Source organism: Chinchilla lanigera, unplaced genomic scaffold, assembly GCF_000276665.1.
Source record: "Chinchilla lanigera isolate Chin_1 unplaced genomic scaffold, ChiLan1.0 scaffold00141, whole genome shotgun sequence".
In the NCBI taxonomy this organism is placed as follows: Eukaryota; Metazoa; Chordata; class Mammalia; order Rodentia; family Chinchillidae; genus Chinchilla; species Chinchilla lanigera.
Window position 1 is genome coordinate 2,860,807 of NW_004955542.1, and position 27,800 is coordinate 2,888,606.

At 47.3% G+C, this 27,800-nt stretch overlaps 1 protein-coding gene across 5 annotated transcripts in view; it reads left to right on the forward strand.

Moving 5' to 3' along the window:
- The first annotated feature begins 8,376 nt into the window (after positions 1–8,376).
- Positions 8,377–27,800, forward strand: part of Col6a3 (collagen, type VI, alpha 3) — an 81,387-nt gene continuing 61,963 nt past the window's right edge. The window contains exons 1-2 of one of the 5 annotated variants that reach the window (XM_005411233.2): positions 8,377–8,627; positions 26,887–26,998. In XM_005411233.2, the coding sequence (XP_005411290.1) occupies positions 26,917–26,998 (82 nt within the window). In that variant the 5' untranslated portion in view covers positions 8,377–8,627; positions 26,887–26,916. The remainder of the gene's footprint in view (positions 8,628–26,886; positions 26,999–27,800) is intronic. The other 4 variants (XM_005411235.2, XM_005411236.2, XM_005411237.2 and 1 more) reach the window with 4 other exon arrangements.

Below are 27,800 nucleotides of genomic sequence, written 5' to 3' on the forward strand. Positions count from 1 at the left end.
CTGAGAAGGTTAGGAATGGAGGAATTGTGGGACATGGGCCCCTGGACTTGGGGGGCTCCCTAGTGCCCACCTGACTGCCCAGCACCTTGAGGCTAGCACTGGGCCATGTGATGTCTCTTTCCAGCTTTCTCCATGTCTGGGTTAGACCTCAGTTCCAAGTTATTTATCTCCCTCAGTAAATAAATCCATTTCAAAGGACTCAATACAGATTCTGGGATATACATAAAAACTCAGGAGTAGGGCTTGATCCTGAGAACCACAGAGCCGGACACATTTCAGGAAAACAGTGTGGTAGGGAAGACCCTTGGATTCCTGGGAACTGTCTTCCTGAGTCTCCCAGCACTCACAACTGTCCCGATCCCACTGGGAACCCAGCCGACTTGTGAGTTCTGTGCTGCAAGCAGCGCTAAGCTGAGCAGCTTTCCCCCTGGAAAGACACTTCCTGCTCGTGCGACAGGAGGCACTGTGGGTTGCGGCTGTGGTTGTGGTTGCTGATTCTGTGCATCCCGGGACCCGGGGAGCCCAGCCTGCAGAGGCGGCCCATAGCTGACATACACCATGGTTGTGCCACATGTAGAAGAGAAAGGCAGAGAGCCTGGCAATACGTGATGCATTCCCTACGTGTCACATCTTATCATGTGCTGGTGGCCCGACCTAGTGACACGGTCAAGGTTGACAGCGGGGTAGGGAATTATGATCTGTGTTCAGAGATGACTGGAGCCGTGTACACCTCCCACCCCTCTGAGGCTCCATTGTCCTTTGGGAAAGCAGGGACAGGGATGCCGGGCACTTCTCCATTGGGGAGGGACAGCTCATGAGACCGTGGGCCCGGGGTGAGCCTGGTGGACCCTGCTTCGGGAGGTTTGTCAAGAGTCAGAGGTGATGGGACCTAAGTGTCCCTGGGAGGCTCGTGTGCCCTCACTTTTGGGGGCTTAGTGTTGAGTGTTGTCTTCAATATTTTAAATACAAAAATGATTTGTTGAGTAATGGGGTTTCCAGCCAGGTAAGGACTTATCTATTTTTCTTGGGGACCTTATGCAGTGCTGAATTTCATTGAAAAATATGGTACATTTGGGGAGCAACCCTCAAAATTATCTCTTGGACGTCTGTAGGGAGAAAATGTTTTTGAGAATGTAAAATCACAGTTCATTTGGAGTGAATGAAAAGCAGTTATCTACAGCAACAGCTAGAAGCTTCTGGAATCTTGCCTTCCATAAGACATTCTCGTGGAAGATTGAAAACACCTTTGGAGGGCATCATGTCACATGTAGCTCAAACGCCACGGGAGTGTCAGGAATGACACAGCCTCGGCAGTCCCGGGCACAGTACCCTCACCACTCTTTGGACATGGTCACATGTCACCAAGGACACAGTCTGCCAACAAGGTTGGAATGTGTTTGATGAAACACAGTCTGCTCCAGTCACCACAGAGGGACTCAGTTGCAGAATAAGAATCAAAAGAGAAAAGCATTTATGTTTTCAGCTTCCAACCAGGTAAGGCGCTGAAGCCATGACATGGAGATGCCATCAACCATGGTGGGCAGGTCACAGTCCCCCTCAAGGCTGCTTGGAAGGGCAGTACAGATTTCAAGAACATGCCAGGCTCTTCTTTCTTTTTTTCAAAGATGAGAATGCCACAGCGCTGTGTGTATACATTCATGGCTGAAAGTGTTGCACTGTAAGCCAGAAAAACCCAGCTTTCCAAATTGAAAAGTAGTAGTTTGGGGCCAATCAACCTGATGCTATTACCAGGGACCCTTTCCCAGGGGTTTACCCTTTAATCATCACCAGAGAGCTTGAAAGCTAAGAATTAAACCTAGAGCTACATTATTTGATTTTCATCCTGAGTTTGTTTTTCTTTCTTTTTATAAAGGAATAATTTATAAAAAATTTATAAATCAAGCAGCCCTCTACCCACCTTTCCCCAACCCACTTTCCCCCTCCTGCCTTCCTCTTTGTCTCTGAGAAATGCTCATCTGTCCTTTCCGGCCTTTCAGTTGTAAATATCTTCTGATGCCCTTCTATGGCCACGAGCTCGTCTCTGTCTTATGTCAGCCTCTCCCCTCGCCTAGTAACTGTGTGATGAGTTTTGGAAAGTGATTCTTCAGTGTGTGAAATTTGAGAGTTCACTTGCTTGTTTATGTACCCATGTATATTTCCCCCAAATGCCATTTGGTCATCATCAAATGCAGTGCCAGCCTGTTTTCCCAGTCCTGTCCCTCCTCTGGAGGTCTGCCCTCTAGTCTGCTCCTGGCACATTGGTCTTGATCTTGCCCTTTGCTCAAGGTTATTCTTTCTCTGTGCCTTCCCTTGGATCCCAACTTCTGCAGCCCTACACATCCCTGATTCCAGGCAAACATCATGGGCAGTGACTTCCCGAGATCTTGCCTAACAGTGTCCTTATTCTACCTTCCCGTCTGATTAATGGTTGATTGAGTGTAGACCTCTTTGTTCAACCTCTCATCTTTCCAGGCATGTGAAAGCTTTACTCCATCGTTGCTTGCTTGCAGTGGTGGTGCGGAGAATGTCTAAGGTCTTCTGGTTCCTCATCCTTCCTATAAACCCCTTCAGTGTGTGTTTGCCTGTTTTTCTTTTTTAATATCCAGTAAATGTTTGGACTCTTTTCTTTGCTGGTGGTGCTGTGGAAAGTCACAGTGGTGTGTCCTGTGAGGGCTCTCCCTTCGTTCACTTCTCACTCTTCAGACTTGGGAGCCACACCTTCCAATTCTGGGCTTTCCCACACATACTGTTTATTTGTTCATTTCCTCCCTGTTGTTCCCTGTTCTTTCCTTCTGGCTGACACTTCTGTTTCTTAGATGCTGGGCCTCCTAGATGTAATTGTCGGGGTGCTCCTGTTTTATTACTTCTGCTTTCTCAGGCATTTTCACAAGTTATTCTTCCAAAACCTTCTATTGATTTTTAATTTGTCTACTGTGTGTCTAATTTCTAAAAGATTTCTTATTTATTTGGTAACCATTCTTGTTAAAAAGTAACACTCCTTTCTTGTTTTATTTATGTAGTATTTTTTCTTTGATCCCTGGGACTATACATTATTATTAGTAGACACATCTCTTCTTCCCGCATTGTCTCTCTCCTCCGACTTCATCCATTCATTTTCTTTCTCCTCTTTTCTTCTCCTTCCCTCCCTTCTCTCTTCTTCGTCTCTCCTTTCCCTCTTTTTGTTTTCTTTCTGTTGTTTACATTTCTGCTAAGTAATTTAGGAATTTTAAAAAGCAATTCATTGTTCACATTTAAGAGTGAGACACTAAAATGAGTTAAAGCTCTGCATTCATGGAATGATTTGTTGAATAATAGGGTTCCCAGCCAAGGGAGGACTTACCTATTTTTCTTGGGGACCTTATATATCAGCATTTTGTCTCTTTTCTTTAGGTCTAGTCCATTTTTCCACAGGGGGACTCTTATTTCTGCTGTTATGAATTGAATCATGTCCTCCCAAAAAGCATGTGTCAAAACCCTAACCCCCACTACCTTGGAGTGTTATGCTACGTGGAAATGGTGTCTGCCGTGACACCATTGGTCATCATCAAATGCAGTGCCAACCTGTTTTCCCAGTCCTGTCCCTTAGGTGTTGATAAGGTCACAGTGGGGTGGGTTGGACCCTTGTCAGATATGGAGAAGAGGGAAAGGATAGCCCAGAAACGAATCACACACCCGGCCAGACACACAAAGCAGCCTGGAGTGACAAGGCAGAGATGGGTGACAGAGCCACCAGGAGCTGGAGGAGTCGGGAAGGACCCTTGTCCAGGGCTTTCATGGGCATGGAGTCCTGCCAACACCCAGACTCCAGACTTCCTGCCTCCAGCACAATGGGAAATAGGTGCCTATTATTTCTGGCCACCCACTGCAGAGTGCTTTGCTACACAGCCCTAGCAAACAAATGCAGAGTGTGAACAGATGGCTGTGGGTTGTGCTGCCTGTGGGTGGAAGAGGGCCTGGGGGGATCCCTGCATGTAATTCTTCTTCACCTGCTGTTGTCAGGTTAGCAGCTTGTCCTTCCCTTTTGCGCTTGATGTCCCTGGGCCTGGACTTTCTCTGGTTTAATTGCTCTTGAAATGATTGGGGTACAGATCTAGGGTCCTGTGTCCTTACTCAGATGCCTAGTTAGTCCAGGAGCTTTCACCCCAGCTCCCTCTTGAAAAACAACCAGAGCCTCCCATTCCTGAGCAGTCTGCCTGGTATCTCTGCATAAAACATTTCCGGTTCTCAAGTCCCTCAGCTCAAGGTCACAGGTTCCTGAAGCCCTCGGTGCTCCCAACGGAAGTGAGGGCACCCTCTTCTGGCGGCTGGGTGTGGTTGTCTCTTCCCCAGGCCTCTCCTGGAACTCTGGAGGGAGCCTCCATGTTGGTTGATCTTGGCGTCCTCTGCACACCCTGCAGGGCTCCGCTCCACACAATCGCCTCTCAGTGCACTTTTCTTGGATGAATGAAGGAATGGAGAGGACCTCGAAGCTAAAATGAGTGGGTGTCTGACTTCGTGCTTAAAGAAAACCAACCCCATGGCTAAGATTATTAAAAAAGAACTGAGCCACCCATCCTTTCTAATGGAAATTTACATTTCAAACTGAAGAAAAGGTCAAATTAGAACTTTGATGTAGCCCTCTAATTATAACACCAAATATCTCCTTGCTTAAATTGTTGAATTCCAATCAGCTGCAAATTTTGGCTCTTCTCAGGGTTTGACAGCCTTAAAAATTAATCAGCTGAGCATGGTTTATAGCTCACGACATTCTAGGAAAAGTGCTATATTTTTAACTGGGCAATTTTACACCAATTTTCCTAGAGCCAGCTCACTGCTGACGTACTACTTTTACTTCATGCAATCTTCTCCTTTACTGCTTATGAGGGGTTAACATGTCACCCGAAAGCTGCAAACTTGAGGAGAAGGTAGAATTCCTCCCTAGACTTTTATTTGCAAATTTAGGGTGTTTGTGATTATAAGGAGATTTCCATACACTTAATGTCAAAGACTCACTTTAGAACTCCATGTCCTCGCCCCTACTCCTGAGCTTCTGCCTTGGTGAATATTATTGGAGGTCAGCTTTACATTTCAGGTATTCATGTCACCGAGTGATCATGACTTCACTTCCTGTCTGCTTTGATTAGAAAAATGGTGCTAAGGAAAGTCAAGGAAAATTAGATGGGGAATATTCTTCTTGTAGCAGAAAAAATAAGAGAAATAAGAAAAAAATAAGAGAAGAACTGGGAATTTGCGCAGTGCCTGATTGACCCGCCAGCCCAGGGCTTCTTTCAAGATGTGCCTGCTCTGTAAAGGTCTTTTTAGTGCACCAGCCAGGGCTTCTGTGGGTGATAAGTGTTGGAAGCTGAGCTTCAATTAGCACAGAAAACGATTAACTGTGGACTCCTGTAACTAAAGGCAGACTGAGTGGGAGCAGTAGGACCACATTCTGGGGCAGACTCCATCACAAGGAGGTCTGGAATCAGGAAGCCAGTAGCACTTCCTCTTTGTGTCTTCTTGCTTTGAGCAACCTGGCTGACTTCCTCCAAATGGCAGCACATATAGCAGAGCCCAGGATCACCCCAGAGAGGCCAAGGATGCCCTAGGTGCAAGGGAGGCACCCTTTGGGGGTCACCTTGTCTGCTCTTCCTGTCCCTGGGTCCTGAAGGGGAGGTGCTAGTGGAAGGGGCTGTGGGAAGAGGGTGTCTCTCTCTGACCCCCTGATGAAAGTAGGTGAAGGGTGTTTCCCAAGATGGGGAAGACTGTCCCAGGCATGTGACCCAATGATGCCATTCACCAGGGACACCATGTCCTCCTTTGCCCGTGCGCAGCAGCAGTTTGGAGTGGGATGTTGGTTGTGCTCTCAAAACATTACTGCACACAGAATTATCTTTGTAGCAGAAGTGAGTCGTAAAGATTTGCATCATAGGGTGCTTCGCAAGAAGGGAGGGCAGCTGGCCCTCCTGTATCCTCTGTCCTTGTCCTGAGCCCTGAGTGGGGCCAAATCTAGAGGCAGAGAGTCCGAAGCGTGCAGAGAGGAGCAGAGAAGGAAGGAGAAGTCAGGAACCAGGTGGTGGCAGATGCGGTGGACACAGTCTACACGCCAGGTTGAGGGGTTGGTGCTGGGTTATCCTGGACATTATTGAGCCACTCATTCTGTGGATGATGGAACTCAGCAGCTCGCCCAAGACCTGTGGTTGGTTAGTAACAAAGAAGGCACTGGGGCTTCATTCCCAGACAGGCATTAACTTTCCACTCTGCCCCTGGGAGGCTTAAAACACACTCAAGGATGGCTCAAGAAGCCGCAGCTGCCCCCTGGCTGCAGGTCAGTGGAAACCTCCATGCTCCTCTTAGGCGGGGCCTACAACGCTTTTCTTGAAATAGTGGAGCTGCCTCTTCGTTTGAGGTGACTGTGGAATCTCACACACTCCTCCTCGGGGAGACGAAACTCCACCCTCGCTAAACCAAGCAAATCTACTAACATAACAGCACTTACAACTCCTTAGGGAGCAGGGGAGCCTTGCTTCTGTAAATCTTGTTCTAAATCATTTATCACCCTTGCTATTGAAATGAGGAGGATTTCTCACACCAAGGAACTAGCTGTTTTGAAAACAAAGTTGTATTTGTCTTGAAAACAGAATGGTAGGTGTGAGTGGGTGTGGGTGTGTCAGGTGGCTCAGGTGGCCTGGCCCGGTGTGGGCGGGTCAGAGGAGTGGTTTCCAAGGCGCAGGCCGCGTGGTTGGGGGAGACCCCCGCTAGGGCTGGTGGTCAGGGTCCTGCTGCTCTCCTTGAGGGGGAGGACTCAGGAAGGAGGGGCAGTCACAGGGAGGGCTGTTCCCCAGCATGTCGTGTGGGCAGTGTGGCCCCTAGAGTCTCTGCCCATCCACTCCCTGGAGGTGATGCAGGGAAACCCTGTCACCCTGTTTCTGTCCCAACTCTCCACTTGACAAGCTGCAGGCAAACCCCTGGGGAGCAGGGTGGGACCCCTGGAGAAGTGGGGTACAGGTGGTCTCTCTGGGGTGTCTCCCTCCTCCCTAATCGGGAAGGGCATAACCCATGGGAGGAGTTAGTGATGTCCTGACTCTTCAAGTTTGGCTTCTGAAGGATCTCAGAGTCCCCTGAAGATGTCTTTGGATTTTTGCATGAAGTGACTCTCGCATGTGCCGCGTGTGAGACGTCTGACAGTGCCCAAGGCAGGGCTGTAGCCGGACCTCTGCCACCACCCTGGGGTGAGGACGGTGGCCCTGGTCCTCTCTAAGGATGAGGCTTAGATCTATTTAAAAGGGTTTTGGGTGAGGATGTTTGTGATCAAAAATATATGTATATTAAAGATTGTTGAAAGATAGACGCTCTGTAGACATTAAAGTTCTTGCTCAAGAGTTTTCTCGATTTCATTCTTCACATGGATAACAGGAAGCACTGGTAAGGCTGAGGGAAAAGGGGAGGAAGTCAGTGTGGAGATTCTTCAAAAAACTCAAACTAGCCTTTCCGTTCCACCCAGCTGTTCCTCTCCTGGGTATCTTCCCGGAAGAGTTAAAGACCTCATACCACCGTGTCATATGCATACCCATATTTATAGCAGCCCAGTCCACAATAGCTAAGTGCTGGAAACGCCCTAGATGCCCATCAACAGATGAACAGCTAAAGAAAATGTGGTCTAATGTGGCAGAATATTATTCAGCCATAAAGAAGAATGAATGCAGGTCATTCGGAAGAAAAATGGATGAATCTTGAGCCCATAACATTATGTGTTTCCCCAGATGCATGTAACTACTATGTATAGCAAACATACACCAATCAGAAAGAGTTTTCTTGGCCCTCTGAGCCAGATAACCATCTTTATTCCCCCAGTGAGTGTCCCAGAATGAGACCAAGCCTTATAATCAGAGCCATTATATATGGAATTTTAAAGAAAAGCGGTTTCCTTTTTTTTGCCTTTTCACTGTCAAACAGGGCTTTGGTTAGCTGGGGCGATTTTAATTGCTGGTTTTTATATTTGAAAGGGGAGATTATTAGGAGAGGTCTGAATTCAGAAACTTCAAGAAGAAATGGGAGGGTGTGGTGAGGGTGGAGGGGGTTGCATTTCCTGTTTGCCTGTTCAGATGGTGTCTGAAAACACTGCGGGAAAACCATGGATACTTGCAAAGAAATTCCAAAATCCATTCTTTTTGCTGCCAGGGGCCCTGCCCAAAAGGTGTGGAGTAGAAGCGCTGGAGTTTTTTTAAGAGCTGGAGTTCGCAGGAGTCCAGCTACACGCTTGTAGGGTGAAGACAGCCTTCGGGGGTGACATCAGCTTGCAGCAGAGGCCAGGAGCAACAGAGCTCGGGGTCTGGTTTTCATTTACAGTTGGGGGAGGAGGGGAGGAGGAGGAGGCGGCGGCGGAGGAGGGGCTGGAGGAAGCCCTGACTGTACCCCTGGACCCCGGCCAGCTGGGGCTCAGCCTCACCAAAGCTGCTCAGTTCTCCAGGCTCCAGTCTCGGCAAGGCTGCGGGAGGAGTTTGTCCGCTTGCTCTGTCCTGCAGAGTCCAGACCCTCCGCCCCGGTGGGCAAGGCTGCAGGGAGAAGCTGAGGCGCAGCAAAAGGAAAACATGCTTCTGGTCCAACAGAACTGAATCCAGAAGCCAGGGACACTCACCTTCAAGTTGCTCAGGGTGAGTGCCCCTTCCCCACCTCCCCCCGGCCAGGAGGGAAACACTTGAAGCCAGACGTGACTGCTTTAGGTGGGTTTTAGTGGCTTTTTCGATCGCCCTATTTGTTGGCTGGTTCTCTGTGCGTGTTTTAGGATTCTGGAGAAGTCCGCTGAGTGTTCTTTCTCACTTTGTGGCCGGGACTGAAGGAAATTGTTTGCCCAAGAGTATAGCAGATTTTGGGTTTTCCGCCACGGGCGTGCAGGCGTCCACGGCGCCCTGCGTGCTCCCGACTGCAGTGCTCAGGCTCCTGGTTTACTGGGAGTTACCCCTGCCTCCCACCCAAGCCGCCTGGAATGTGTTTTGTTAGCAGAAGTGCCTGGTCGGGATCATAGAGCTACCTGGAGGGTGATTTTCTCTGGGCCGGCGCTTGGTGACTGTAGCTAGGCTACAGCCAGAGGGTCTTGCTCTGGCCGCCGTGGGAAGGTTGTGGGTCACCTGTGTTGCCTTCAGGAGTTTGGGGTGACTCTGGTGCCCAGGCTCAGCTGTGACCACCGGGGCTGCGTCTTTTCAGGAATCTGAAGTCGCTCTTGGAGGCTCCGTCCTCAGGGGTTGCGCAAGGAGCAGTTCGGGCAGAGGGGGAGTGTGGCGAGGTGGCCACCCGCCAAGCGGATAAGGACAGGCTCGGGGTGAGGCGGTGCCAAGCTGGGAAGACCCAGGGTGGGGCTCGGGTCCTCTGTCCCTGGGGATGGAACCTGTTCCCTATGGCTGCCAGCCTCTCTGAGGACTGGTTTGATTTCAAGCTACTACATTAGAAAACTGGTGACCCTGAGGCTGGGTCCCAGTCTGGGAGGGCCCAGGGGGTGTTGGGAGAAACTGAAGGAAAATCTAAGCTTTGCAGTGAGTCCAGGTATGGAAGTGATGCTGGTCTGGACCCCAAGAACAAGCTGGCACGGGTCTAGCAGGCCCCTGTCCCCGGAAGGCAGGGCAGACCCATGCCACCCCCAGCGGACCCGGTAGGAACCTTGGGTCTCAGAGCCTTGGGCTGCTCAGAGGATAGGCGGGCAGTCCTTGCTTCCTGGAGGACCCATCCTAGGGACTAAAAAGCTCAACAGAAATGGCTTTAAAATCAAAATTACATTGCTCCTGGCCAAAATGCTATTGATGACCCTCTGGCTGGTTACTGGGACCTCTGAGGTCTTTGCTGCTGGTGACAGATCTAGGAGAGGGTCTCAAATGGAAGCCCCAGATGTTGCCACTCTGGTTTTAAGGATGAGGAATCAGAGGCTCTGAGAGGCTGAATTCCCTCAGGGTCACAGAGCCAGAGCCCAAGCTGGTAGCAGCATCCTGGACCACTCCTGGGAGAGACGGGCTGATGTGTGTGCAGAGAGGGAAGATCCCGGATGAGCCGGCACCTGGATTTGGAACGGGCCGCCTGATCTGTCCCCTGGGAGGGAATTTCTTCCTCCCGTTCTGTTAACACCAAGAGAGAAGGTGGTTTCCACACCCTAAGTGTCTTCGGACTAATGGGGAGAGAAGGGAGGCAGACGGAAGTAGAAGTGGGGGCAGTGCCAGCCCTGTGGCCGAAGCCCCGGGTGGGCGTCCTTGCCAGGCCTCCTCAAGTCCATGGGGCGCTTGGCTCTGGCGTGGGACTGACCCAGGGCGAAGGCTTGCGCCGGCAAGGGGGGAATTTCTTTCATAGAAATGGAAGCTCTAGTGATCATGCTTACAGTTCTGAACATCTGTGTTTAGATGAGTTTTTTTTTTAATCACATGAAGTTTATTTCTCTCTCTTTCCCTCCCTCATGGTCGCAAGAGGCCGTTAAGCAAACTTGAGGTGCTCAGGGGGTGTGTGGGGTACCAGGGCTCGTAGCCAGGTGACTTTTCTGGATTTTGTTGTACCTGGGAATTGGAGGGTGTGGCTGCAGTGCCTCGCAGGAGGTGACTGGGATGTCAGCCCCTGGAAGAGTCTGTCCGCTGCAGGGATGTGTGTTCCCCACCCCACCCCAGGTAAGGCCTGGCGGTGAGCGGCTATAGGGCAGATGGCTAAGCCCAGGGTCCGAGTGTTTTTGAGGTGACATAAGCATCCTTCTGGCTTTTTTTTGCGGGAGGGTACTGGGGATTGAACCCAGAGCCTTTGCACTGAGTTACATCCTTTGTTTTTCTTACTTTGTATTTTAAGACAGGATCTTATTAAATTGCTGTTTCCCAGGCTGGATTTGAATTTGTGATCCTCCTGCCGCAGCCTCTTAGAGTGCAAGGATTACAGGCCTGCGCCGTCACACCCAGCCAGCATCTTTCTGAATCACAATCTTTACATTTTGCTTTATTCCACCACATCCTACCGACTTGTAGTAAGTGGCTTCTGTGCCTCGGTCAGTCAGCCCTGAATACATCCCTGACGGGGAGGCGGGAGGAATCCGTCTGGTCCTTCCACTGTCTGCTAGGGTGCGAGTTTCCCCTGAGCTTTTGCATCCCGACCTTAGCTTGGGTGTGGAGTCTGCAGAGGCCAGTGTTCTAAGCTGCTTGAATGGGACCTCCTTCCCGCTGGCAGTGGGCAGAGCGCTCTCCTGGGACTTCACCCAGTGCTCTTTCTGCCTTCAGGGGACTCAAGATTAGGGATAAAGCAGGGCTTTACCGGGCATCTGTCACCACCCACTTTTATGTGACATTCCTGACCAGGGTTTAAAATTCACCAGCTCACCAGGACGTCTGCCGCCTGAGACTTCCTTGCAGGCATGCCAAGAACTTTAGCAAAACTTTTTATTTGAAACCAGTTGTTATCACTTCTTTGTGCAAGGAGCTAAGACTCTGGTGTCTCCCGCGGAGGATGGCAGGCGGTGTCCCGTCTGAAAGGGACGCTGTGTACCAGGCGACCTTTCTGCAGCGGCCTCTGGATGCAAGCTTTACACGGTGTCCTGGCCGAGGCCGGCAGCCCGTAAACACACACCACCGCTGCAGAAATACTGGCGGCTTGAGAGCGAGCTCACACTTAGGAATCCTACGAGAAGCCCCAGCCGAGGAGCGCAAAGCCTCAAGTGAGTGGAATTTTGAAGCAGGGAGGTTTCAAAGGTTCCCGCTAATTCGGAGAGCCGCACACTAGGCCAGAAAGCACCTCTCCCCTCCCTGGTTTCTAGATAAAGTTTCTTGGTTTCCACTGCAAAAGCTCCATGACACAGCCCCACTGTTAAATAAAAGACACGGCTGACCCCAACACCACGCTGAAGGACCTCTCAAATTCTGAGGGAATTTTCACAAAGAGGGATTTCTTTGGGAATTATGTTAATTTTCAGAAATGTAATTTCCAGCACATTCTGGCCTCCCAGGGTTATTTTGGGAAGGGGATGGAATCTCCAGCTAGCTTTCCTTCAGGGAAAGCCAGCTGCGAAGACGTCGTTTGGTTTCTTTCCTCTAGAGGGCGGTGTACCCCTCCGAGCGCCAGGAAGATCTCAAGGTGGTGGGTGGGGTTTCCAAGGGTGGGGTACTAGGGAGTCCTTCCTGCATATTTCAGCAGATCTTGTGCACAACTTTAGCGCCTGCCTCCGGACTGTGTCCACGCATCATTATTGTTAATGTGGCTGCTCACACTATTTGAAGTGGGCATAGATTTAGGATTTTTTCTTCTGTGCTTTCGGGTGAGTGTGCTTACAAGAAATTACGTCTTTAAAGGATGCTTTCTGTCCTCTAAGACAACTGCATCCCAAGAGCCTGAAGCAGATGAGAAATTCTGAAGGAAGCCTTTCATTCGTTTCTAATTTTATAAGTTTAAACCAGTAGTCCCGTGCTTGGAAAACATTTGCAAACTGATGCCCTGAGCTGTGTCTGGGTAGAAGTTTTGAATTTTAAACCTGGAAGAAAACTTAAAATTAGTGGAACCAGTAACTCCTAAAGTTTTATCATCATCCACCTTTTCCCACTTCCCTCCAGTAGACAAGAGGTTTTAACATATTTGAAAGCAAACTTACACACAGTCATGAATGTCGCATTTTAAATATTTGTTAATAAAAATACATTACTGCTGAGCGTGGTCGCCCACACCTGTAATACTAGCACTTGGGAGGCTGAAGCAGGAGGATAACCATGAGTTCGAGGGCAGCTTGGGTTACACAGTGAGTTCAAGGCCAGCTCGAGCTACACAGTGAGATCCTGGCTCAATAAAACAAACAAACAAAAAATAAATAAAACAAATTACTGACTCATAGACTTAATGATTTTAGGTGGACCTAACTGCTATTAGGATCCACAAGTGCGGAATTTGAGCACAGAATAAAGTTCCCTCGGCTGAATTGGTCTATGTGTTTTCCATATTTATTTGGCTTAAAAGAACCATGGTGATTCAGGACACGCCTCCAGGATCAGAAGAGGGGACAGACATGGTTAAGGTGCAGTCCTGCTCACCTGATTGGCAAATACACGATTCTGAGGTACTGAGAAAGGACCGTCTTCTTGGCTTCTTTCCCCATGCGCGTTCTCCTCCTCTGAGAGGCAAGCGACTGCCCCAAGGCTGCAGAGCTCAGAGTGGAAGCAAACCAGCATTTCTTGGTTTTCCACACCTGCCTGACTTTGTCCTGGGCCAGGCACCAGGGGGACAAGCCTGTAAGAGCAGGGCTTAGAGTCTCACGTGGAGAAAGGGCTCTGCACTCACCAGTTTTTCAAGAGCATCTTGAAAGCTGATTTAGCAGAGGAGTAACTATTGCTTAAAAAATCTGGAAAGGAAAAGGAAGGAAGAAAAATGAGACAAATATGAAAAGTTCTGCCAAGCCCTTTCCCAAAAGTGGGTTGTTGGTCTTGCTGGGATTGGGCCGCACGCAGCAGGGCACTGCCCCCCTGCTCTGGAAGTTTGGGGCTCTGATGGGAAGAGAGGCACCCAAGGGTGGGCGTGGCTGGGGATCTCTCCACGGGAACCGTTTCTGTGGGCCCCAGCCCGTGCCTGGTGCCGCAGATTTTCATGGGCCAGCACAGAGGGACTCGGGCCCTGGAAGGAGCACTCAGGGCTGGTTTAATTTCAAAATTAAAAATTGAACAGCAGCTGGTGATGACTCAGGTCTCCAGGGAAACCATTCCAGGAAACTGGCTTCTCACTGCTGGAGTCTCCATTAGTTGATTCACCAGCTCCTTGCCGGCATCTTGCGCTGTAGTCAGCTCAGCTAAACCACAGATGGCCCCCAGGGGACACAGGCGACAGGGGTGTGCAGCAAATCCGGTCAGAGCCTGGGAGACAGGTGGAAGGTAGTGGGTCTGTACCGCTGCCTGTGCAAGCAGTTGGCCTATAGTCCCCACACCCTGGGAGGCTGAGGCAAGAGGATCATGCGGTTGAGCCCAGCCTGGGAAATTTAACTGCTTAGCGGGAACCTGTCTCAATCCCAAGAACAGACACACACAGACACGGAACCCAACGCACGCACAAGCACACGAAGAGAGAAAGCAATTTTCCGTATGGTACACACAAAAAAGTGAGATTGGGAGAGCGGAACTGGCCGCTATGAATAGAGAAAGTAAGGAAGTGGAATTGTGCACAGCCTCCCATGTAAAGACTGTTTTCTCTCCTTTGCTTGATTATGAATCAGGAAAGAACCTCAAATTTAATTTTTCCTCTGATGTGAGAACATTGTAACCCTTTTTCTTCTCACAGTGGCAGTCTACGGATTCGGAGAGGACAGTAGCTCCACGGTTGCCGGTCAACAAAGGCAGAGAGGGGATGTGGGGCGGGGCGGGGCCCTCCCCCTCCGTGGGTCCAGGGCTCCCTGGCCGAGTGTCCGGGGCAGCCCTGGACTATGTTTGAGTGCTCCCTTCCCCAGCATTAGAACGGGACTGTCTGGGCTACTGGTTACAATTAGCAGGGAAATGGAGACCAAGCGCTGTCTGGCCGCCTCATATTTCAGAATGTACAGGGCTTCCCCCATTTGCATCTAGCTTGTTGAGCCACAGCAGATGGGAACTTCCTGCTTTATGGTTATTATCTTGGCCACTAGGAATAGGTTTCAATGCAAATGCACAAATACCTGAGCAGTGGATCTGGAGGTTCTTCAATCTGCCTGGCTAGGAGGAAGGAAACCAACCTTGCGGAGCTGGGCTGTGTCTGGCTGGTTGGTGTGCGCTTTCTCCTCTGTGGAGGAGACTCATCATAGGTGTCCACTGTCCCCCTCCCTATCTGCATCGCATGATGATCATGCCTGGGCTGCTGAGGGGAGATTGTTAGATTTTACAGGAAGAATCCCTGGTCACGCAGTGCTTCTGGGACACCTGTAGGTGATGGTAAAGTTGTGTCATCATGCATGGTCAGAAGAGTTCAAAGTTTGCTCTCCCGGGAGGTGCATCAACGGTTGAGGTCTAACAGATAACATTCCAGAATATGTGAGGAAAAAGGAAGGTAGGCAAGTTCCAGCACAGAGGACAGGCTCTGATGGGGTTAAAACCTGGGAGGGACCGATTGGCTCTGGACCAGCACATACTGAGATGGTCTTACAGGCTGGGTTTTGTAGAGATAGCGCTATCTTGAGTCGGGGTTGCTCTGTGACCTTTGACCACCGGGCTGTTGTGGTTACTATGTTTATCTGCTAAGCCTCGTGGTTTTAGCAAGGGCTCATAAATCTTGGTCATCCGGTGTGGGTGGCGGTTCTGAGTCCCTCATTCACGAGGCCCATAAATCCTGGGGCTGGAAATTGTCCTCTTCCAGTGAAGATAGCACTTCTCTAACGGCCTCAGAAAGTTTCCGAAGAACAGAAGTGGATGATCGGAGATTTCTGGTGTATTTTGGGGGGGGTTTCTCACAGCTCTTCCAAGTCATTTGTTTTTGAGGATTTCCCAAAAGATCTGCTGAACAGCAATATATAAGTTCCATTTTCTTCCTTTGCTACCTGGAAGACATAAAAAATCCTCTTGGCTTCACCCCTGGGAGCAAGGCAAGAATGAGGAGAAAGACCAAGGAAAAAGGAGAATCAGGGGGTTCTAATTCTTGCAGCCAAGAAAGGAATGTATACAAAAGGCAGGCGAGGCGAGCACCCCAGAAGTACAGAAACTTGAGTTTTCTTTTCATAGTGGATATGTGTGGCTCTCTCACTGTGGTCTTTGACTATTTCTGCAGCCCCCATTTTAAACAAGAAAGTTGGAAGCCAGGCATGGCGGTATGCACCTATAATCCTAGTACTCAGGAGGCTGAGGCAGGATGATTGCCATGAGGCCAGCTTGGACTACATAGTGAGCTTAAGGCCAGTTTGAGCTACATAGTGAGAGCATGTCTCAGAAAGCAACAACACAACCCAAAACAAAACACCACCACCAACAAACATAGGGCAGTTGAGAGTTAACGGAAGTCTAAGACCTTGATAGCAGGACAACTTTGTTTTAAAAAAGCAGGGCTTGGAGAAATTGGACTAAAATGCTTCAGAATGGGAGCTCTGGATGCATTTAAGTCTTTGTTTTAAAATTATTTCCTTGTGTGCATGTGTGAGTTTTTTTCTTAAGAAAGACTTCCAGACGTGGAAAATTAAAAAGCTGTTGAGTAGATCTGATGAAAACTAACTTCACAGAATTGCAAAATAGCTTGGGAAAGTTGGGGCATGACTGGGTATGATTTCAAGTGGATGGGCTGTGGCAGGCAACCTTTCCAGTGAGAAGTTCCTCGTAAGGTCTCAGGCGAGCGGCAATCAAATGGCAAAAGGCTCCTCGAGTCCTGGTTAGGGTGATGCAGGGTGAACACAAAGAAATTAGAGAGGCCACGCAGAAAGACCAGAGTGAGAATGTCGTGAAGGTTTCTTACTGAGTCTGTTTCCTTGAGGACACAGAATCTGTGACAAAGGACACGTCACCCCACCCAGCCCCAGGATCCCCAGCAGCAGAGCCTTTGTATAAATTTCATATTTAGAAAAACAGAGCCAGACGTTTGCCACCGCCAAGGAAGTCTATTTTCCCCTCCAAGACAAAGGGGGATTCCCCCGAGGTCTGGGCCAAATCTGCGCCAGCCTGGCTAGTTTCCTCGGGTTCTTTGTGTGGGCTTTGGAAATGCAGACTTGGGTTAGGACTGGGTTCTCTTGTTTTATCTTTGTGGTGGTGGTGAATGACTGTGCCTCATCCGGTTTTAGTTACTCCGATATACAATAGAGGAAACAGTCATTGGGTCATCGGGAGGAAGGTGTGAAGTCCCACCTTGGAGACAGAAGCCCAGGTTGCCAGGGGGAGTGGCTGCCATGGCCCCCTTATTATTATGGGCAAGTGGGTGATCATTTTGGGGGTGGTGTCTAACATCTTTTATTAATCTCAATGAAAACATTCTCCACGATTGGGTGCTAGGAAATTTGGTTTTAAAAACTGTGACTCCAGGAGCTGATAAACAATAGCAGAGATTTAATTGCAAATAAAAATTTAACAAATAGCCAACAGTTCAGCTGAGAACCATGAGCCACAGACTGGCTCCTACGCATAAGGGCAGGAGAAGTGTGTGGACTGAAGGCGTTTTTCCCGTCGGGAAACTCAGCTCAAGCAAAACACATGGACAGATTAATCATCAGCAGGGCCCAGCTGACTCAGCACCCCCCAGGGGATCCTCTCCCCACCTGCTCCTCCAAGGCCCAGGAGCTCCTCCTGGCACCACCCCCTTCTTGTCTCAGTACCTTGATGCCTCAATACTTTCCAGTTCTGGAAGGAGACGTCCACGAACTGTGTGCTCATTTCTTTGTTTTGTGTCCCAGTGGGAAGCCCTTCATGTAGGGAGCTCCTTCTCTAAAGACTGATATCGGGGAAATGAGCATCTTTACAAGTTACCTCTAGCCAATTTTCCTAGAGAATGATTGAAGTAGGTGATGGTTTTGAAAGGCTGTATGGATTTTGTCTCATTATCATTTAGATTTTTGTTAAGCAGTATTGAAGGCTAAGAAGTATTTTGGAATTGCTGCATAGAGACCTACTTAACATCTAATAACATGCAGTGCAAATCGCTGCATGGTTCATGACCTTAATTCACCCCATGATTCTGGGGAAGATGGCGGTGGTTGTGTTCATCACCCGATGCAGAGTTCGAGAACAGAAACGAAATTTTACCAAAAGCTTCTGTTCAGGAACGGAACTGTTTGCGAACAGAAGTGTTCATGGACTTCGCTATGGCTGTAAGCCAGGATTAGCGATTTCGAAGAGGTCCACAGTGCAAGGTATAGGAATGGATAAAAAACCAGCAGCAAAAGCTGCTTGCTGCAGGAGTCCTTGAGCTCTGTCCCTGTTGCCTGGAGCCATCCACAGCTCTTCCGCCCAAGCCTAGACTCAGTGGGGCCCAGACAGACCCCACCTCATGTCCTGGGTTTTCCCCATGTGTGTTACATAGCCCAGTGCTTTGTGGTAAGACCCTATAATATTCTTGTGTTCTAATTCTTGAACAAAAATACCACTTCAAATCATTCATCTTATGCATGGATTAAATACTTGAAATACTTGAACTGGATCCCCCAGAAATTTGCATTAAAATATTTGGTTGAAGTAGTGATGTCTAAACTGTGGGAGGCTGGGTCTTTTAGAGTCTCTAGGAACGTGGGTCCTAAATCCAGGAAACCCACATTCCCAGATGAAATTTGCACATCACTGAGGGAGCGTCTGAGGCCCTTTGAGTCTGTTGGACACTATATTAAGACACTGGTCTAGTTACAATATCACCAGTTGTTTTGATAAGAACAAGCTACATCCCTGGGAAGGATGTAGCAGGATGCTCACCTCTGATCAAAAGCCCGGGATCAGTATTATGAGTAAGAATCAGCAATGTCACACACACAGTGAAACCATTCTATAGCGCTCATTGTCAGGAATCCAGGAGGCACATGAAGCACAGACACTGTGTTTGCTTTTGCTTGTTTGGGCAAAACCCCAGGAATGGGTCTCAGTGTGGACAGGGAGGCAAAGCTTGATGGGAAGGTCTGGAAGACTCCCAGGGCGTGGCCTGGGCTCCAAGGGTTTCTAGTGCATGCAGGGCTCAGAGGAGGGAAGAGATCCAGGTCCACACTGCCTGTGAGGGGCTGGGAATTCCCTTGAGCTTAGGCATCTGCGGAGCCAAAGCACCGAACATGGGGATGGCGCCTCTGTGTGGTGTGTATCCGTGTCCACATCCTCCGAGACTGAGCTGGGCTTTGGCAGTGTTGCCACTATCCCCACTCTGCTGTCACTTCATTGCAGGAAGAAGTCTGCTGTAAGGATGACCGGCTTCCTGACAATCATTAGTATGAATTCCGCTCATTACTGACACATTTCCAAGAGAAAGCTCTATTGAGCTTCTATTTTGGCTGGTGAGACCCTGCCTTTAAATTCTCAGAATCTGAGTCCCATGCAAGGTTTGTTTCCTTGCAGGGATACTTTGGTTGACTTTCCTTGGAATCCATTCTCTTGGTTATGCTTTTATCTGTCCCGATCCCACCAATGTCTGGAAGGCTGGACCCAGGTGTACACTTGTGTCCTGCTCTCCTCGAGCGGGTCTTGCCCTCAGCGCAAACCCATGGGGCCCAGCTTCAGGTTTTCTTTGTGCCTGTTCTGCCCCTGTCCTCAGGCAGCAGGCTCAGGGAGGGGCTTTGCTGTCCTACACTTACTTGCCATTTGCCAAGTGGTCCCACATCCTGACCAGCCAGACATCCATCCCTAGTGGCAAGACTAGAATGTGCGGTCATCCTTACCTTTGGCTTTATGAGTTGTGAGGGGGAAAGGGAACTGTTGCGTCACCACAGACATGCATGCAGAGAACCTCCCACCAGAGGTGCGGCCCTGGTGGGAGGGAAGCAGAGCTCGTGACTGCAGAGCTCAGGGCTTGAGCGGAGCCCATTTCTCTGTTCTGAGGGTGGTGCTCTCGGGGAAGTAACTTTCACCTCAGGTCTCAAGGTTCCCTTCAGATTCTTTTTCACTTTCACAGAACTTGAACCTCCTTCTCCAAGCCTTATTACTTTGCTACCATATTATTTCTCTTCTTTTCCAAATACTATTTAGAAGCAAGGACAAATGCAGTGCTATCAGAACTGCTTTTCCATTTTTAACTCTTGAACTGTGTAACACATCACAAAAAGATCGCCCCACTTATATCAGTAACGTTAAAGCAGTGGCCAAATTTTAAGGGTGAGTTCTTTTTACCCATGCTTTTAGAAAATTGCAGGTGATCTTTCTTGTTTTTACTTCTTTTTATTTACTTATATGACAATGCTAAAAAACATAACATGAAGTTGACTATCTTCACCACTGTGACTGTCAATTTGATTGGATTGTTGAACACCTAGGAAATGGTCCATGGTTTCCAGAGATGATTGGCATGTGGGACAGCAAATTGAGGAGGAAGACCAGCCCTAATTGTCTGAGGTTCCATCAGACGGGATGGGGGCCTGGATGGGACAAAAACAGGAGGAAGCCCACTAACACAGGCTCTTTTCTGCCCTCCTTCCTGGCTGCCTTAAGGCGAGCAGCTTTTAACTACCATTCCCTTCCACCGTGCTTCTGCCTCACCACAAACCTAAAAGTAATGAACCCAGCTTACTATGGACTGGAACCTCTGAAACTGTGAACCGACATAAACCTTTCCTTCTTTAAGTTGACTTTCTCAGGTATTTTGTCACAGCCATGCAAAACTGGCTAATGTAACCACTTTTAAGTGTATAGCACAGGCAAGTTCACTGCATATATCTTGTGCCATAGATTTCTAGAACATCTTGATCTTGTAAAATAGTTGTTATATCTATTGAAGAACAACTCCTTTCCCTTCATGGCTGACAATCACCATTCTTTCTGTTTCTAAGTTTGACTATCTATGATACCGCATACAAGGGGAATCATACAATACTTATTTTTTGTAACTGACCTAATAGGGTATTATCCTCAAGGGTCATTTGCATTGTGGTATATGACAGAGTATGTTTTAAGGATAAATGTTATTTTATTGTATGTATACCATGCATTTTCTTTTTTTTTGGTTTTTTCCTGGTACCGGGAATCGAACTCACGACCTTGTGCTTGCCAGGCAGGGACTGTGCCACTGAGCTAAACTCCCAGCCCCCCATGCATTTTCTTTATTCATCTGCTGATGGGCATTTATGTTGTTTTACCTCTTGGTTAATGTGAATAATTCTGCACTGAGCACAGGTGAACAAATATCTATTTGGGATTCTATTCTCAATTCTTTTGGATATATGCCCATAAATGAGATTGCTGGATTATTTGATAATTCTGTTTTAAATTTTTTGAAGAATTTCTACTTGAACTCCACTATTTTACATTCCCACTTAATAGTGCACAAGAGTTTGGATTTTCTCACATCCTCACTGACATTTATTTTCTATCAGTGAGTAGTGGCAGTTCTAATGGTGTGTATCTCATTGTGGCTTAGACTTGCATTTCTCTGATGCTAAGTGATGTTGAATACCTTTTCATATGCTTATTAGCCATTTATTTTAATTTTAATTTTAAAAAAATTTTTGGTACTGGGAATCAAACTCAGGATCTTGCACTTGCCAGGCAGGTGCAGGGCCACTGAGCTATATTCCTGGCCCTTATTGGTCATTTATATATCTTCCTTGGAGCAATGTCCATTCAAGTCCTCTCCCCAATTAAAAATTTGTTGTTATTGTTATTGAGTAGTGTTTTTTATATATTCTGGTTATTAACCCTTGAACAGACATGATTTGCAAATATTTTCTCCATCCTCCAAGTTGTGTGTTAACTTTATTGATTCTTTTACTGAGAATGTTTAAATTTGATGTAGTTCTGTTTGTCTATTCTTTCTGTTTTTGACTTTAATTTTGGTGTTATATCTGAGAAATAATTGCCAAATCTGAAGTTGTGAAGCTTTCTCCCTATTTTTTATTCAGGAGTCATATAGTTTTACATTTAGCTCTTTAGTGCATTTGAGTTAAGTTTTGTACAAGGTGTAATTTTTTGCACGGTTCATGATCTAACTTATTCTTTTGCATATTCTTTTTGGACATTTAGTTTTCATAACACTTTTTTAATCCTTCCCTTCCCTTTTCCTCCCTTTCATTCCCCCTTCCTTCTTCCTCCCTCCCTCCCTCCCTTCCTTCCTTCCTTCCTTCCTTCCTTCCTTCCTTCCTTCCTTTCTTCCAGGACTGGGGATTGAATCCAGAACCTCCACATTGAGCTACACGTATTATTATTATTGTTGCTGTTATTATCCTAAATGTTGAGACAGGGTCTTGCTAACTTACTAAGTTGCTCAGGCTGGGCTTGACCTTGCTCCTGCCTCTCTTTCTAAAGTGCTGGTATTGCAGGTGAGCACCACCTTGCCTGGTTATAACACTACTTCTCAGAGTGACGGTCCTTTCTTCATTGTGCAGCAGTGGTACCCCTATCAAAGAGCCTCTGGCCATTTGGCAAGGGTTTATTTCTAGGATGTAACTTCCACTGGTCTTTATGCTGGTACCCTGTCATTTTCATTGCCGTAGCCCTGTAATGTTTTGAAATCAGGAAGCATGAAGTCCATTGTTTTGCTTTTCTTTCTCAACATTGTTTTGGCTATTTGGAGTTTTCTGCAGTTTTAATTTTAGTACTTTTATATTTATGGATAAATGCTGTTGATATTTTGATGAACTGAATTTGTATTGCATTGAATTTTTATTTGCATTTTTTTATTTTTTGTTTTTTTTTCTGGTACCGGCAATCAAACTCACGACCTTGAGCTTTCTAGGCAGGTGCTGTGCTGCTGAGCTAAATCCCCAGCCCCTGTATTGCATTGAATTTGAAGGTTGCCCTGAGTAGTGTGGATATTTTAATGATTTGTCTTCATCCTGTGAACTTGGGACACCACCCTACTTATTTACATCTTAATTTCTATCAGCAATATTTTATAGTGTTAAGTATACAATTTTTTGCTTCTTTGGTTACATGTATTTTGAAATTTTTATTCTTTTTGATGCTACCATAGATGGAATTGTTACCACTGTATTTTTTTGGTGGAATTATTACCTTAATTTCTTTTCTAGATGATTTATTATTAGTGGATAGAAGGCAAATTTCTGTGTGTTTTGATTTCTGTGTGTTGGTATTATATCATGCAACTTTGCTGAATTCATTTACTACTTCTAATAGCACACACGTATGTGTGTGTGTGTGTATGTAATCTTTAAGGATTTTTGTACATAAGTTGATGTCATCTGTAAAAAGTGATAATTTTACTTTTTTCTTTCCAAATTGGATGCATTTAATTTTCTTGTCTTGCCTAATTTCTTTTTTACGGACTCTTCATACTATTTCAAACAGAAACTGAGAGGTGTATGCACTGTTTTCTTGATCTTAAAAAAAGCTTTCAGTTTTGCATTATTGAGTCTGATACAGCTGTGGGCTTCCCATATATGGCCTGTGTTATATAAAAGTTATTTCCTTCTATTCCTAGTTGAGTGTTTTTTCTTCCAGTCATGAAAACATGTGAATTTCATCAGATGCAGTTGTTGATTAGTTTATATGATCAGTGGTTCCCCCTTATTCTGTTTCTGTGGTATGTCATATGCTTAATTTTTGTACATTGAACCATCCTTGCATGTCATGAATACTTCCCACTTGGTTATGTGTACAATTCTCTTGATATGCCTTTAAATTTGTTTTGCTATTTTTTTTGTTGAGATTTTTTGCATCAATGTTTATCAAGGATATTGGACTATAACTTTTTTTCTTGTAGTATCTTTGCTTCATTTAATTTCAGGGTAATGCTGGCCTCTTAAACTAGGTTTGGAACTGTTCTCCTCTCTTCACTTGCTTTGTAAGAGTTTGAGAGGGATTTATGTTATTCTTTAAATATTTTGCAGAACTTTTCAATGTAACTATCTGATCCTGGGCTTTATTTTGTTAGGAGGTTTTTGATTACTGCTCTTTAAACTCTATTGTAGTTGTAAGTCTGCTAAGATTTTTAATTTTTAACAATTCAGTCTAGGTAGGCTGTACATTTCTGGAAATTTATATAATTTTATAGGCTGTCCAATTATGAGTGTCTTCCTGTCCTCAAGCCGCCCAGGTCTTGTGGAGTCTTGTTAGTCTTCCTAACCTCCCCACTGTGCAGATGCCGTGCAAGCTGCTTCCCGGGCTCAATTTGTTCTCATTTCCTCCTGCCCCCTCCGGGCAGAGTCAAACTGCCCCTGAGGATTTGAGAACAATGTAGACGCATTTGGGCTTTTAGGATAACATGATTTAAAAAGTTGCATGTGAAAATCTGACATAGACTTCACCACCAGAGAGAAAGATGCCTTTGGCTTTCATTCACACTGATGCTGGATGCTTTCAGATGCTGTAATTCACCTCAAAGCCTTCTTTTTAACTTTCAAACCCTAGCAGTGAGATATAAATTATAATAGTAACCCAATCTCTCTAGATTAAATGTGTTTCAGTTTCTTAAACCAAATGGAATTTCCTGTGATCTGTGCTACATCACTCGCAATATCAAAGAGTATGCTCTGAAGCTCAGTACAAGAAAAATAACAGTTTCCCATGCAGATGTTGGGATTGGCTAGTGCCTTTCCCTTGGGCCTCTTTCGAGAAAATTGGTCATCCATACCAATCTCCTTTGGCTACTCAGAGGAGGTGAATGCTGCATCAAGAGACACCGGTCCCCATTCAGTTAGCAGAGCTCAAAGGTATAAACACTGGCAAACCCAGGGGCTGAGTCCAGTGGCTGGACAGGTGAAGACACCTTTGGCTGGTGACTCAGAGAGGCAAGAACGTAGCAAAACCAGACGCAGCAGCAAGGAGCCCTCTGCTCTCAAAGTGGGCAGACTATTTCCTGGGATGTGAATACCCACTGCTGAAGAAAGGTGGTACAAAACCTATGTCTGATAAATTCTGGATTAAAATACAACCTGTTTCTGAATATCATTTCTTTGCTGATGGAAGCTGCCTTTAATGTATATTGTTGCTCTTCCAGAAGGAGGTGCCCCCCCATGCTTTTTCAAACTCCTAATGAGTGTCCCATGGGCGGGATTACTTGGGAAATGCTGTCAAAACCTGCCTGCTTGGAATTCACTCACCTCCCTTTGTGCGTCAGCCTTCAGTGAACGGCTTTGCCCCGTGAACCCGCAGGTGGCTGGCAGGAGAGGTGTTGGGTTGCGATTCTCATGGTATAGATGGGGAAGCTGAGGCTTAGCAGAACTCAGTGACCTTCCCAAGGGAGGATGTGGTGGATCCAGGATTCACGTTTATCTGACCCCAAGCAGCTTTCATTTCCTCGCCTTGCTGACTCCTTTTCTGATTCCAAAAATGCCCACATTGAGGCTACTGAACTTGACTGAAGTGTGACCGAGAACCACGGCATTGCCATGAGGGAATGAAAGGTTTTTCTTCTTATCCGCTCCTCTTATTACCTGCAGATTGGGAGATGCCTTTTGAGTCCCAAGGTCTCGCTGAATACCTGCGTGCTCTGAGCCTCAATTTCTTCACAATAAGTGTAGAGATCAGTACCCATCTGCAAGGGTCATGCTGGGGTAATAAAATCAGTTGTCAGGAAGTGCCATACACTAGGTATAGACAACTTGGACATCAGAAGGTCAAAAACAGTGTGATCAAATTTTGACCTACTGGAGTGGCCAATGCCCTTCCTTAGGACTGTTACCCAAACTCCCAACCAGGGAGCCCTTGACCAGGCCACTCTAGATCAGTCTGGGATGGGACGGCCACTTTCACCACAGCTGCAGCCAGTATCAGAGACACGGGTTACCGCGGAACAGTGCAAAATGGAGACGTGGGACCCCTCCTCCAAAAGTGATTAAGAATTCCAGGACAGCAACAACCCAAGCGTGGGCCTTTCCGTATGCAAGGTCCTGTGGCAGCCCCCTCACAGCTGAAGATAAAGTCAGGGGATGGCAGCCTCGGGCTCAGAGCGGGTGGAAAGGGGTGCTGTCTGACAAGGGGACATCACCTGACCAGAGGACCCAGGCGGCTTTCTGCAGGGCTCCTGAGGTTGCCTGGGCCCAGGATGGGGGTGAGGAGGCGCGAGGCTGCTGTGCTGCCCTGAGGTGGGAAGAGAAGGTTCCACCGGCGGGGAAGAGGTCTGATGGCTTGGGGCACTCGGACCTGCGCTTGGCTGCCTGGATGACATGCTGGTAGCCGCTGGCCGGTGCACAGTGTGGGAGACCGAGCAGCAAGCACCTAGCCTCGGCCTGCATTTACAGGCAGTTACCTCTCCCGGGCTCCTCCTACTGTGTGAGCAGAGGCTGCCATTCAGTAGGGCAAGTGGTAAATAGTAAGAGAGAGAGATAGGGCTGGTGGGAAGGGGCCTCACTGCCTGGTGGCTGGGCACACGCTGTGAACTGGGCACAGCCTGTCCTCTCCCAGACGGAGCCCCTCCTCTGCACTCCTTTAGATGTGACTGACACACACCGAAGCTGGCTGTCGCACGCCTGCCACCTGTGCCAGCAGCGCCCCTGCTGCCGAGCCCTTGCGTCCCACTAGTCACTCAGAAACGAGCCATTTCCAAGTTGATGCCCGCCTCAGTGCAGAAGGCAAAAGGGCTAAATTGTAAGGTACTTAACAGTGGCTGGGTAATAGTCACTAGATGCAAAGGGTCTCATGTGTATTTAAGTAAGGCTCCCTCTCCTAACAGGCATAGACCTTTGGTTCATTAGTAATTTGAGTAGAGAAAGAGAATGTTTTCAGATCATGGTGAAATGACTGAGTGTCCATGAAGACTGCGGTTGTGCTCTTCACACTGTGTTCGAGAACGTCCAGCCAGGAGGGGAGCAGCTCCACCCGGGCCTCTCCTTAAGCAGACGGCAGCATTTCTCCCCTGTTCTTTTCCCTCCGGCTTCCCTCCCTTTCTCATCTGTGTGTCCTGTACACATGTGTGTGTGTTTGTGTTTGTACCTGTGAATTTCTGCCCTGTATCAACGATCAGGATACATCTAGAGAAATGCAACATTGGCCGTTTTTGTCATATGTGAACATCATAAAGCACGCTTACACAAATTAGATGGCCGTGGTATTACAAGGTGATGTAATCTTACGGGTTCAGCTTTATACGCTGTGTCTGTCACTGACTAAAATGTCATCATGTGATGTGTGATTGCATATCAGTTTTATCTGTCTATCTATCATCTCTCTGTCTGTCTATCATCTATCATCTATCTATTGATTGATCAGTTTATCCACCCACCCACCCATCCATCCATCCATCCAACGTACCTATGGCCTTATTTTTCATCTATCTGTTTGATGCAGGTTTAAAGAGTGACTCAGGCACAGAGTTCCCTCAGAAGCCTAAGAAAGACACAGGAAGCATCTCATTTTGAGGACGTTTGCAGCACAAGAGTGTCACTGTCTTCTGTTCCATTTTCTCTCTTAGGTTCAAACTTGGTGCTTAAACAAATTCAGAATGAGGAAACATCGACATTTGCCCTTGGTGGCCACCTTCTGCCTCTTTCTCTCAGGCTTTTCCACGACGTATGCACAAGCAGGTAAGGTCCAGAAATGCCCCTCATTTTATACGAAAGGACAGAATTCTTTGATTCTAGATCTTAGATCTTAGACCCCATGGGCTGGACATAGAGCTTAGATCAAGTTCCTGGGATTTGTTGGTCTTTGAGAAGCAAAAAAAATAGGGAGACAACAACTACTGAGATTAAAAATACTTTTCCCTGCAAAACAAAACAAAACAAAACAAAACAGAACAAAGATCACCCTCTTTAGATAACTCTAGGTACAAAAAGACATTTTGCACCCAGAGTCACTGGATCCTTAAAAATTCTGTTTCCCAAAATGACTTAAAGGAGTCGACCCTAAGAACCCTATTAAGAATTTGCTTTCAGAGTTTCAGGACAGGGAGAGAAGCTTCATGCATGGTAAGGGGGAGTTCATGCAGGTCCCTCTCTTTGCCTGGAGAATGGGGTCTCCACGGAGCTTCCTCCGGCCCATTGGGCTGCTCTAGAAGGTGGGGGCTGCTGGCACAGGAACTGGGTTGGAGCCTCAGATTGGCCCGAGGTAAGTAGAGGCCTGGAGCCAGCCCAGGCCGAGGTTCTGCGGGGCTCCTTCAGGCCCCGATGGCTCTCTTCCTGGAGCTCCCATGTGTGAGGGAAACTTCTGGGAATGAGATCAGCTCCATCCAGTGTCCATGAAGACTTTCCTGGCACTGAAGACCATGCAGTAACTACTGTAGTTCAAAAACTAGTTACGCTCAAAAATTGAGGTAAAAGGAGACTTTCCTCCAGTCTACAGTTACATAGGTCTTTCTCGAAGAAGATGTACTTATTATATCTTAAC